Source organism: Sceloporus occidentalis, unplaced genomic scaffold (assembly GCF_023333645.1).
Source record: "Sceloporus occidentalis isolate IW3139 unplaced genomic scaffold, rSceOcc1.0.p SCAF_7, whole genome shotgun sequence".
NCBI lineage: Eukaryota > Metazoa > Chordata > Lepidosauria > Squamata > Phrynosomatidae > Sceloporus > Sceloporus occidentalis.
Window position 1 is genome coordinate 27,535,125 of NW_028316987.1, and position 13,373 is coordinate 27,548,497.

General features: G+C 41.9%; 1 protein-coding gene across 1 annotated transcript in view; it reads right to left on the bottom strand.

Moving 5' to 3' along the window:
* LOC149309448 (uncharacterized) overlaps nucleotides 1–4,770 on the bottom strand; it is a 58,947-nt gene extending 54,177 nt beyond the window's left edge. The window contains exons 1-2 of the mRNA XM_089532481.1: nucleotides 4,636–4,770; nucleotides 3,431–3,821 (exon numbers count right to left, since the gene is read on the bottom strand). Of these exons, the coding sequence (XP_089388607.1) occupies nucleotides 3,431–3,766 (336 nt within the window). The 5' untranslated portion in view covers nucleotides 3,767–3,821; nucleotides 4,636–4,770. The remainder of the gene's footprint in view (nucleotides 1–3,430; nucleotides 3,822–4,635) is intronic.
* Between the last annotated feature and the right edge of the window lie 8,603 nt (nucleotides 4,771–13,373).

Sequence of the window (13,373 nt, forward strand, 5' to 3'; positions counted from 1 at the left end):
CTCCGAGGGAGTATGTTACAATGTCAAACAGCCCTTGCTGTCAGGAACCTCCTAATGAACCTCTTTTCCTGTAGCTTGCATCCATTGTTCCAGGTCTTGTTCTCGGGAGCAGCAGAAAACAAGCTTGATCCCTCCTCAATATGACATCCCTTCAAGTATTTAAACAGGGATATCATATCACCTCTTAACCTTCTCTTCTCCAGGCTAAGCATCCCTAGCTCCCTAAGTCGTTGCTCATAGGGCATGGTTTCCAGTCCCTTCATTGTTTTAGTCGCCCTCCTTCGGACATGCTCCAGTTTATCAACATCCTTTTTGAATTGTGGTGCCCAGAACTAGACACAATATTCCAGGTGGGATCTGACCAAAGCAGAATAGAGTGGTACTATTTTCTTGATGCAGCTTAAAACTGCATTGTCCTTTTTAGCTGCTGCATCACACTGCTGACTCATGTTCAACTTGTGGTCTACTTGGACTCCTAGATCCCTTTCACCCATAGTTTCATTCAGCCAGGTGTCCCCCATCCTATATCTGTGCATTTAATTTTTCTGCCCTAAGTGCAGCACCTTACATTTCTCTCTGTTGAAGTTCGTTTTGTTAGCTTTGGCCCAGCTTTCTAGTCTATTCAGGTCATTTTGAATTTTGATCCTGTCCTCTGGAGTGTTAGGTACTCCTCCTAATTTGGTGTTATCTGCAAATTTTATAAGTATGCCCCCATTTCTGTTGTCCAAGTCATTAATAAAGATGTTGAATAGCACTGGGCCCAGGACAGAACCCTGTGGCACCCCGCTAGTCACTTCTCTCCAGGATGAAAAGGAGCCATTATTGAGCACCCTTTGGGTTCAGCCAGACAACCAATTAGAAATCCATGTAACAGTTACCTTGTCTAGCCCACATTTTACTAGCTTGTTTGCAAGTTCTTGGATAAGTCTGACTTTCAACAGATATCGAGGCAGTTGAAGTTGCCCATTACTGCTGTATCTATCCTTTTTGAGTGCTTGGTTGTTCTAGAAAAGCCTAATCTAAGTGTTCAATGTGACTTGAAAGGCTATAGCCCCTACCATGATCACTATTATTTCTATATCCTTTATTTTTATCCAAATGACTTACATAGTCCAAACTATAGACCTCAAAGGTATACACATCTTTTACATATAATGCTACTTCTGTTACTTTCCCATTTGGCCTGTTGCTTTTGAAGAAGTATACATGTCACTTGCTATATTCCAGTCATGAGTATCATCAGGTTCTAGTGATGCCTATTTAATTTTAATTCCTAGAATCCTTGGCTGTTTGAAATGCTGCCTGGGGTTTGGGGGAGGTTCTGTTCAGACCATTTGGAGGACAAAACGTTGACAAGTACTACACTGAAGTATCTCCAACATGTGACTGACACCTAATTCTACCTCTGTTTCACAGAAGTCAAGGGAGGCAGTAGATATAACAATAGACTGGATGTGGGCCAATAAACTAGACTTAAACCAGACAAAATGGAATTATTGCTCATATATGGTCTGTTTATCTATCTGAATGCTGTTCATTATCTTCTGGAAGGGCTGCACCACACTAATATCAGATGCAAGATTTGGGGGTGCTTACATGGATCCAGAAGTGACATAAGAGGCAGACATTGTTGCAGTGACAAAGAGCACTCATTATCTGCTTGGAATGATAGATCAACTAGGACCCAATCTGGACAGAGATAATCTGGTTACAATTATTCCCCTCTTCTGCAACTTCTCATTTGGATTACTTGTTTAGATGGGAGGCTGCCTTTGAAAACAGACTCTAACTTTCTAGTAGTCGAAAACAAGGTGATAGGCAACTGACAAAGCATTGTACCATGAACTGCACTAGTTTCTAGTCTGTTTCTAAGACCATTTCAATGCAGCTTTTTATCCGAATGCTGTTCAACCATCTCCCATGTATATATGCCTGAATTCTGAATACATTTGGAGGCACATGCTTCTGGATGTCTCACCCAAATGAGATGTGGTAGAAGAAAATAACAATTTACCGTAAGCAGTAACACTCTATAGAATACTCACTTAACGAGTCCTTCTTAAGTAACTATATTGTGGCCCTTTGTTGAAGACTTAAAAAAAATTATCCCAGTTTTGTTGTTGTTATGTGCCTTCAAGTAATTTCTGACTTATGGCAATCCTAAGGCAAACCTATCATGGGGTTTACCTTACAAGTTTCTTTAGATGGGGTTTGCCACTGCTATCCTCTGAGGCTGAAAGACTGTGACTTGTGCAAGGTCACACACTGACGTTCCATGGCTGAGCAGAGATCCAAACCCTAGTCTCCAGTCATACTCCAACACTCAAACTACTCCACCATGCTGGGTCTCCCAAGAAGGAGTGGAAACTTTAATCCTTCATTTTTAGAAAGTCCTTGTATTTACACACTCAGTTAGCCTCAGAGAATGGCAAAGGCAAACCTCCTCTGAAGAAATCTTGCCAAGAAAACCCTGTGACAGGTCACCATAAGTTGGAAAAACTTGAAGGGGCACACAACAACAAATGTATGCATATTCAACTTCAGCAATTCTACTGCTTTTACTGTGGTCCTATTTTATAGCTACCAATCATCATTGGTTTTTATACTCTGTTTTATATTTCTGTATTTACAGTATTAGTTCTATTTTGTATATATGCAGGAAATCTAAATCAAAGCATCCCTGACAGATGGCCATCCAGCCGCTGTTTAAAGACCTCTAAGGAGCGTCTCAAAAGAAGGGCAACTAAAAGGGTGAAAGTTCTGGAAACTATGCCCTATGAGGAATGACTTAGGGAGCTGGGGATGTTTAGCCTGGAAAAGAGAAGGTTAAGAGGTGATATGATATCCCTGTTTAAATACCTGAAGGGATGTCATATTGAGGAAGGAGCAAGCTTGTTTTCTGCTGCTCCAGAGACTAGGACCCAGAGCAATGGATGCACGCTCCAGGAAAAGAGATTCCACCTAAACATTAGGAGGAACTTCCTGACAGTAAGGGCTGTTTGACAGTGGAACAAACTCCCTTGGAGTGTAGTGGAGTCTCCTTCCTTGAGGCCTTTAAACAGATGCTGGATGGCCATCTGTTGGGTATGCTTTGACTGAGATTTCCTGCATGGCAGGGGGTTGGACTGGGTGGTCCTCGTGGTTTCTTCTAACTCTACAATTCTATGATTCTACAGTCTAGTGTTGCTGTTCAGTGTTTCAACCCTGTATTCTTCTCCCGCTGGAAACCTAGTTTAAGAGATAACAGATCTCACATGCTTTTGTTAACAAGCTTCTATGAAGTACCTCAACAATCTTGATTGGACTATAAATCCTTCTTTGTTTAAGGCCTCCCTATTCAGAACCAATTTCATTTCAACAGTATAACAATTTACAAAAATAGAACAACATTATAATCCTAGCACTAGAAATACCAACAAGATGGACTCACCTCACAGTAGTATATCTTAGGTCCTGGTCTTCTAAATGGTGGTTTGGGATCCCCCTCGGAGGCTGGTTTGGGATCCCCCTCAGAGGCTGGTTTGGGATCCCCATCAGATGTTGGTTTGGGATCCCCATCAGATGTTGGTTTGGGATCCCCCTCAGAGGCTGGTTTGGGATCCCCATCAGATGTTGGTTTGGGATCCCCATCAGATGTTGGTTTGGGATCCCCCTCAGAGGCTGGTTTGGGATCCCCATCAGATGTTGGTTTGGGATCCCCATCAGATGTTGGTTTGGGATCCCCCTCAGAGGCTGGTTTGGGCTCCTCTTCACTCTGGGTACTCATTTTAGAAAAGGGTAACTCACCAGGATTGATGAAGAGTCTGTTTTGAAGTTTAAACCTGTTGTGAGTATTTTAAAACATAATATAATAATATGATTTATTTATAGCCAGTCTTTTCAGAAGGAATCAAGGTGGGCTACAACATCTTAAAAACTCTACAACAGAATACTACAAAATATCAATATCATTAAAACAAATTCCCCTACCCTACCCCCAACCCAATTATAAAACAGATAAATGAAAATTTAAAAATCCCAATCAAATAAAGCACAGTAAATAAAATTAATCAATACCTTTGTAATACAATACATATAACGTTATCCACATACACAGGACTTTACAAATAAGGCATAAACACAGACTTCTACCACAGCGAGCTTAATCCTAAATGTCAATGCAGTTAAAAAGAGATGAGAAAGTTAACACAGGAACAACGTGGTAAACGCAGCTACATGTGTTTGTTTGTTTGTTTGTTTGTTGTCCTGGTGAAAATGAAAGTGTTAATCCAAACACTCTCACAGAATAGCATTTTGAGAAGAAATTCTAAGTAGTAGAAGGCTGCATCCGCACTGGAGAGATAACCCGGTTTGGCCCCGCTTTAAGTGTCTTGGCTCAAGGCTATGGAATTCTGGGAGTTGGAGTTTGTTTGGGTCCCCACAACGTACTCCAACTCCCAGAATTCCATAGCCTTGAGCCAAGACACTTAAAGCGGGGCCAAACCGGGTTATCTCTCCAGTGCGGATGCAGCGTTAGAACGGAGCCTCCTATTAGCGAATGCCTCACATCCTGTGGGGACGCCAGCTCCGCTCACAACAGCCCCGACCCGCTTCTCCCGGAGCACGGGGCGCGCAACAGTCAGGCCGAAGACTTACCAAACGGCTGAGGATCCGCCCGCTCTCGCGCGCCCACCGGAAACCCCGTCCGCCTTCTGCCCTCCGGCCAAGCCTCTCGCCCAAAGAACCTCTCCTCTCGCGATGGCTCGCCTAATATCCCAAGACTGCCTGGCCTTGAGGCGGGAGGGGGCCTGCGAGAGTTTGCGGTCTCGCGAGAAGCACTGGACTCACGAGGCTTCAGGCTGCTAGGTAGCCCTCAAGTTCAGTTGGCTTGTATCTGTGGCCTTTATTTTATACAGGCGTATATAAAAAGCAGATATGTTTTATCAGGTGTTAATACTAAATAGGTCGGAGAAAGAATGCGAGGCCCGGAAGAGGTGAAGAGGCGAGGGCACACGTTTTAAATTATCACCGGAATAATATTTGCAGCCATCCACAGAGTCCTCCATGCGAATCTTAAACAGAGCAGTGAATTCAAAACCTGCGTTTCACTCAGTGGTTAATTACCACTGACTGGTAAATTACCACACTACCCTTTTATAGCACTACTATTCCACTCTAACAGCTCCGGCTGCCTCCTCTTGCATTCTGGGATTTGGAGTTGTGGGAGGAAGCTTTAGAATTTCAGCTCTTAGGCCTCACTGAACTACAAACCCCAGAATGCAACAGGAGGCAGCCAGAGCTGTAGAAGTAGATGTAGTAATGTGGTCCCAGCTTCTGTCAACCTCGCACTTCGAAGGCATGTAAAAGTGAAATAGATAAATAGGTACCACTGCGGTGGGAAAGTAAACAGCATTCTGTGAAGTCATGCTGGCCTCAAGATCACAGAGTTGTCTTTGGCTTAGTAACAAAGATGAGCGCCCCCCTATGGTCAGACACGACTTGGCAACCTTGTCAAAGGGGAATACCTTTACCTTTTACCTTTTAAATTTATAAATCCATACAAACAGGAGTAATAGTCAAATTATGTGTTGCAGATAGTTTGCATAGGACCATTAGAAAAAAGGCAGATAAATTACATATTTATATTTGCGTATGTTCATTTAGAGATGAATCATGGATTATAAGGACTGTATTGAAATACTGATTCAGATGGGGGAAATGTATCAGGGGCACAAAGGCTAGACCCACTACAGTGGGACTTTGCCTCCCTGACAGCAAGCCTCGTTGTCCCTAATGGTGGTGCATGTATGTGGCCACCATTACAGACAACAGGACTTGAGGTCCCACATATTTTTGTATCCATGGGGGGGGGAGGGTTTCCAGAACAGATCCCCTATGGATACGAAGGTTACAGAAACATTGCATCTTACAACAATTTACAATTGTTTTCTTTCTCTCTAGCCCATCCTTTCTAAAAAGCAACACTTGTGTTCTTTTTTTTAATAACTCAGAAGACTTAATTTTGTAAAAGCAATATGGAAGGTAAAAGCAAATCAGCAAACCAGTGTCACCCTGATCAAGGCAAAGAAAGGAGGGATAGATGATAAATATCAATCATACTGTCTATACTGTTTCATATCATGAGGGTGAAATGGATGGGAAGGACCACAGCGACCACACAGCCCACTTCCGAGGCAGGCTGCCACCACAGATCTCAAGCTGCACCGCTTTAAACTGACTCCTTTTTGCTCCAGCCCAAAGGACTGGAGCACAGCATAGGAGCTGTTTTGGGCCACTTTGTGGACGTGCGTCATATAAACACCATGCCCCCAAAGTGGCCAGAAGCCGCCTCATTTGGCCCATGCGTTCTGGGCCATGGATTTAAAAAATTAGAGAGATTACTGCAATGAAATCATATTGTAACTGCTATATCTGTTGGAAATGACTGACCAGACTGACAAATGCATTTGCTCATTTTATTCATGTTATTATAGGATGTTGCTTGAATTTTTTCTTCTTATTTTTTTTAATACCAGGTGATAGCAATAATTTCATCTTGGTCATAGACGAGCAATTATAAAATACAAAATATATCTAAAAGGTTTTAAAAATCAATATAGCAGAAAGTGTGATATAAAATATATTACAGAAATTCTATTAAATCCTATTATTGTTTTGTCTGTGATTTACAAATATTCAACAAATAATGTGAGCTACAAAAAAAGACATCCTAGTTGTCATTGTAAGATTCTGATCTTCCAGAAGATTAGTAAATAAAATTTATCAGATCTGCCACATTGTTTTTTTTGGGGGGTGGGGGTGGGGGGGAGTTGGCGTGATGAAATCCAATCAGATTTCTGGATAAAAAGAGCAATTCCCTAAAACATGGCTTTCTCCACTCACCCCACCCATAGCTTTACAAGGACGGACAAGGGTCCTTCCTGAATCTCATTTCCAAACCCAGAGATGGCAAAATGTTCAGTCTAGGTACTGTAAATTCTATCCTTAGTTTGGGAAATAGCTAAGTTTGCTAGGTAGTTGGTAGGCACAAATTCCCTCCCATCATCCTTGAAATCAGGATGTGAAGCTGACAGACTTAAATAATTATCTTATCCCAAATTCTCAGTTGAATTGTAGCTTTTGCTGTAGTGTATCCAAGAACTAGATGAGCCCTGGGAGTGAATCCAAAGTTCTGTATTTTCTTATACAATGTCCTTTTCCATTTGTCTAAAAGGTAGTTATTAAGGTCAGAAGCGTCAGTTGCACAGGGGAAAAAACAGCTTTGACCCAACATGTAGCTTATGAATCTATTTCAGAGGTTTGTCTTGACTAGCTGAAGGATTACCTTGGACATGCTGCTCAGAATTCCCAGTGTAACTCTCAGAAATTTAGTTTGTATGACTTCAGAAGAGTCATTGTTGCTGTAAGCACAAACTGGAGATAACATCTGGGTTTTAACCTTTGCTGTAAATACCTTCATTGTAGAAAGGACACGCTGTTTCCCATAACAAATGCAAAGTAATGCCCTTGTACATTTCTCTGAGCATACTGTGGGCTCATTCATTTATGTTTTCCATACATTTCATGAATAAGAAAATATCCCCAACTATCTCTAAGATTTAACTTGTTCAATAGGATGCTCATTAATCTGCCACCTATGTTTCATTCTTATCCTAGTAAAAACTATAACTTTGAAATAAGAATGTTAACACCATCTATGCCATTACACAAATGTTCTGTGAAACAGGAATCAATGATAACAAACTTTATTTTGAAAGAGAGCACGAGTGGAATTAATTATTGACATATACCTAACTGTCTTATGACAATGTGAAACACAATCTAAACTTTGAGTGGGGTAGCAAATTAATGAGATGCCTTTTCAGCAACTCAACTATGTATCAAAAAGTGTATCTACAGTGTAGAAATAATGCAGCACTTTAATTACCATCGCTCCATCCTATAGAATCCTGGGACTTAGAGTTTTATGAGTCACCAGCATGCTTTGTCAGAGAAAGCTAAAGACAAACAACCTTATCACACTGAGGTTATTGGAGCTAAGATCAGGGGTGAGTATGAACTGAGTGATCCAAATTGATGTTATAACGTGGCTGTTTTATCACACCTGGTTGCTGTTCCGTTGCCCTTCCAAACTGAGGTGGAATCGAATCCAAGGAAGTCACATGATGTGGATTCAAGCAAAGTGGAGTGAGTGCAAATTGTATTTCCACACCTTTGCATACCATGGGGATTCAACGATTCGAATTGGGACCCTTGCATATGCTCAGTGGGGCTCTGGACGCATCCTGAACCTTTGCACTTCCAGGGTGAAGAAGGGAGCCTGGCTCCACTTTCACGGGAATGACAGCTATTTCCCCTCCACTTTCATGGGAATGACAGCTTCCCATTTCTTCCTCCCTTCTGTTTTCCCATCCCTGGCAACCAAATTCAAAGGGTCCTCCATGTCAGAGCCCCCTTCCATTTCATCCACATCTATATCTATCCTCTTGTCATTCCCCTCATCTATTTCAGCAACATATATCTATATCTATCCTCTTGTCACATCATCCCCTGCATCCTCCTATACCCCGATCTGCTCCCTTCCTTCACCCTGACACCTAACCCATCATCCCCTGACTGCTCCTGCATCCCCATCTCGCCCCCTCTGCCACCTAACCCATCATCCCCTGGCCCCAGCGACATATACCATCATCCCCTAACTGCCTCTGCCTCCCGATCCTGGCTCCAGCGACCTATCCCATCATCCCCTGACTGCCTCTGCCTCCCGATCCTGGCCCCAGCGACCTATCCCATCACCCCCTGACTGCCTCTGCCTCCCGATCCTGGCCCCGTGTATGTATATATATATGTATGTGTGTGTGTGTGTGTGTGTGTGTGTATATATATATATATATATATATGAAATAGATGAGGAGAATGACAAGAGGATAGATGTAGATATATATATATATATAGCTGAAATGTGTGTGTGTGTGTGTGTGTGAGAGAGAGAGAGAGAGAGAGAGAGAGAGAGAGATATGCAGGGAGGGAGGGAGCGCTGGCTGGCCAGGCCCCTCTGGAGAAGTTGCAGTGGGGACAGAGAGAGAAGCAGAGAGCGAGCTCCAATGGAGCGATGATCGCTCCTAGCCCTGGTTGTCCTGAAGGCGGAAAGGGCCACCGGAAGCAAATGGGGCAAATTGCAGCAGGGCATCATGGGAGATTTGCAACCCGGGGGTCTTGCGATGGTGTTCAGGAGCACAAGCAGATTGGAATTCCACAACAGACCAATCTGCAGTGAGTTCGAACTGACCATCAGTGCAAATCCCGTGAATCCACTTATTTAGCGAACTCGCCAAAATGAGGAGCCAGCTGGATTCAGTTCGGAAGCCCCGTGGAACCACCATGGAAGGAGGCCCCATTGAAAGCAACCAGGTGTGAAAATACATGAACGTAATGAGGTGAATGTGCATCACTCAATTCGAACTCACCCTAGTTCTGAGCTCTAAAACCCCAGTGTGATAAGGTCCCTTGTAAAACTATAAATCCTAGGTTTCAATAGGATGGGGCTACAAGATTTAAAGTAGTGTCAAACTGCATTATATTTCTATGCTGTAAATGCACCCAAAGTTGCACTGTGGAAACACAAAAGCATTTGGAGGACATGTACAGGAAACTTTTAAAAATGTATTAAATCATCAGAAAGGAATACAAATAGCCAGTACTTCTGGGGAGAAAGTCAGAAGAGCTAATACTCAGAATGAACTCAGATTTGCTAAAGAAGTTAAACATAATAAAAAGTGGTTTTAGGCTATGTCTGGAGAAGAGGAGAGACAAGGAAATGGTAGGACCACTGCACAGAGAAGCAAAAGGAAAGTGGACAGAGATGTGGAACTGTTCAAGAACTTCTGTTCCTTTTAGAAAAAGACTGAGGTAATGCTCAGCCTGAAGCAAATAAATGAAGCACTAAAGGAATTAAAGCCAAGAATAGGTAAAGCGGTAATATAGGGATAGCTAACTAATCTAAATTAATTGCAATCACCAGTATCTTTTTTTAAAATAAAATTTATTTAACACAGCCATACCAAACAGACAAACAATATAAAAAATAAAATAATTATACAATACACTTGCATACAACATTTCTTCTTCGCATTTCATTCTTCCTTTCATCCTAAGATTCTTATTTCACTTAATGACTTCCTAACTACATTCAAAATAAGTGGATTATTTACAATGTGCTTGTTTGTCTAACATTTTTTTCCTTCATAAATCCGGTATCTTTGAATATCTGAAGGAACGTCATGTAGAAGATGAAGTGAACTTGTAGAACATGAACCAGTGGATTCAAATTACAAGAAAACAGATCCCATCATCTCTCTATCAGAGAGCCCTGGTGCCACAATAAACTAGAATTCCCAGGATTCTCTAGCACGGGCCAGGGCAGTTAAAGTGATCTCAACCCAGATTATTTCTGCAGTGTCTTTTGGACCTTAGTCACTCACTCCTGCTTGTATACATTAAAATTCTCCCAAAAAAAATAAGGTCACAGCAGGTAACAAATACACACCCTGCAGTAAGGAATAAAGGGATCTGGGCAGGAAATCTCCCCCTGCTCTGCTTATCAGAACACAAAATTCAGTAATTAGATCCCTGCTGAACATGTCATTCAGTGATACCCCATGCTCTCTTTTAACAAGAGGTAACTGTCCCTCAGTAGATGAAGAAGCTAAGTGCCAGATTTCTTCTCTGTTCAGAAATAAAACAGACAATAAGTCCCTGGTTAACAATTCAAGGAACTCCTGTACAGTCAGCCTTCTTATACACGGATTTCTTATACGCTGATTCAATCATCCATGGTTTGAAAATTTCAAAAAAAATATAAATTTCAAATATCAAACCTTGATTTTCCATTTTTTTTTATAAGGGACACCATTTTGCCATGTCATTATATTTAATGGAACTTGAGCATCCACGGATACTGTTATCCACGGGGGATCTTGGAACCAAACCCAAGCTTATAACAAGGGTCCACTCAGAACCTTAAAGAGGGTGATGTGTCAAAGAAGAGAATCAAGAACTCCAGAACTCTCTGGGTAGAAATAAGGACATTCCTTCATAGCTTTAAGATTTATCCTTCTCCTTCTTTCTCTTTTTTTCTTTTCTTTTTCTTTTTTTCTCTGAAGCCACTAGGAAAGGAGCATCAGTTTGTTCAATTTAGAAAGCTATCTTTCTCCCCAAACTCTGGGAGGCAGCCTGGGGTAGATGTCCAAGTGTGGCAGCAGCGGGAATGTCCCAGAGTTTCCCAAACTTTTTTTTCTCATAGACCACTTTCAAAATTTTACTGGTTTTGGTGGACCCCCTGCTGCAACATTTCTACCATATTCCCAAAACTCGTCAAAAAATGTGAAGATTAGACCCCCGTAGACCCCCGTCGAGTCTCTCATGGAGCCCTGGGGGTCCACGTGGACCACTTTGGTTAAAATTCATATATATATATATATATATATATATATAGCACCAGGGCAGGAAAAATGCAGCATGTAAACAGTTTTGCTATGTTTGCCATTATAAATGTCACTCTTATGCAAAATCTAGACATCTTAGATGGGCATAGATGCCACTTCTAAAAGCACATTCTTTGCTTACGGCTTACATTGACGTACAGTGAACATAGGGCCATGAATCTGTTCCTTCTTTTATAGAGATATAGTGCTCATATCTACTTCCCATAAATTCCGAAACATTAAAATAATGATTCTCAAACTGAGAATCTGCCCATTCCAGGAAGGCCATATTTCCAAAGCCATGCTGACCACTGCACATCCCATATGAATTGCATTATCTGTGTTTTGTTGTTGTTAACGGCCTTCAAGTTAACTTCAATCAATGGCAATATTATGAATGAGAGACCTCCAACTCACGCTGTCGTCAACCACTCTGCTCAGTGCTTGCAGATTCATGGCTGTGACTTCTCTGAGAGCAGCATTTGCTGGATTTTCTTGGTTGGTTTGTAAACCATTTTAATGTTGTGTTTCTTCACCAGTTTCCCAATTCTGTCTGTGACTCCTTTGATGTATGGTAAAAATACCTTCCCTTTGGGTGGTTGCTTGACTTCACTTCTCTGGGTTTTTCTGGGCCTAGCCTCCCTTCTGATGTCTGAGCTGGAATAACCATTAGCCTGTAGAGCCGTCTTGGTGCTTCAATTCATCTTCCAAGAGGTGGATTTCACAGATCTGTTTTGCCCAGTCTACCAGTGTTTTTATTGTGCTTCTTTTTTGTCCTGGGTGATGGTTAGAGTTCTTGTGCAGGTATCTGTCTGTGTGTGTAGGTTTTCTGTACACTGTGTGGCCCAAACGTTGATTCGGTTTGCGGATTACTAGGACATCCAAGAATGGCAGTGCTCCTTCCTTTTCTTTTTCCATAATGAATTCGATGTTAGGATGGATGTTGTTCAGATGGTTCAAAAACACAGCCAGATCTTCTTCTCCATGGCTCGAAATGGTGAAAGTGTCATCCATGTATCGGAACCATGTTGTGGGCTTTTTTGATGCTGTTTCCAAGGCTTGCTTTTCAAAGTGTTCCATGTAAAAATTTGCTGTCACAGGGCTTAGAGGGCTTCCCATTGTGCTACCCCATCTCTCTGCTCGTAGAATTCATTGTCACACTGGAAATAGCTTGTGGTGTGGCAATGTCGAACAAGGCTGTGATGTCTTCCCTGAGGCCCCGCCATCAACAACAGAACAATACACAGATCACCATGGAATTTCCTCCTTACCCAGAGTCACATAGTGTGTGTATGTGTGTGTATCCAGCTCTCTTCTATGCCAACATTCTCTGAATATGCCACCCACAGATGCTGGTGAAACATCAGGAATAAACTCTTCTAGAACATGGACACATAGCTCGAAAAACCCACAAAAAACTATAAACCTTCAACTGTTTTGATGTCTTCATCACCCACTTTTGAGTTAGGTAAATAATCTGTGATCATTATTTTTGTTTTCATAATATTCAGCTGTAACCTTGCTTTGGTGTCTTTTTGCTTAACTTTTATCACTAGTCATTCCAGATCTTTACTATTATAGTCTTTAGAATCATAAAATCATAGAGTTGGAAGAGACCACAAGGGCCATCCAGTCCAACATCCTGGCATGCAAGAAATCTAAATCAAAGCATCCCTGACAGATGGCCATCCAGCCTCTGTATGAAGACCTCTAAGAAATAAGACTCCACTACATTCTGAGGGAGTTTGTTCCACTGTCGAACAGCCCTTACTGTCAGGAAGTTTCTCCTAATGTTGAGGTGGAATCTCTTTTCCTGGAGCTTGCATCCATTGCTCCGGGTCCTAATCTCTGGAGCAGCAGACAACAAGTTAGCTCCCTCCTCAATATGAC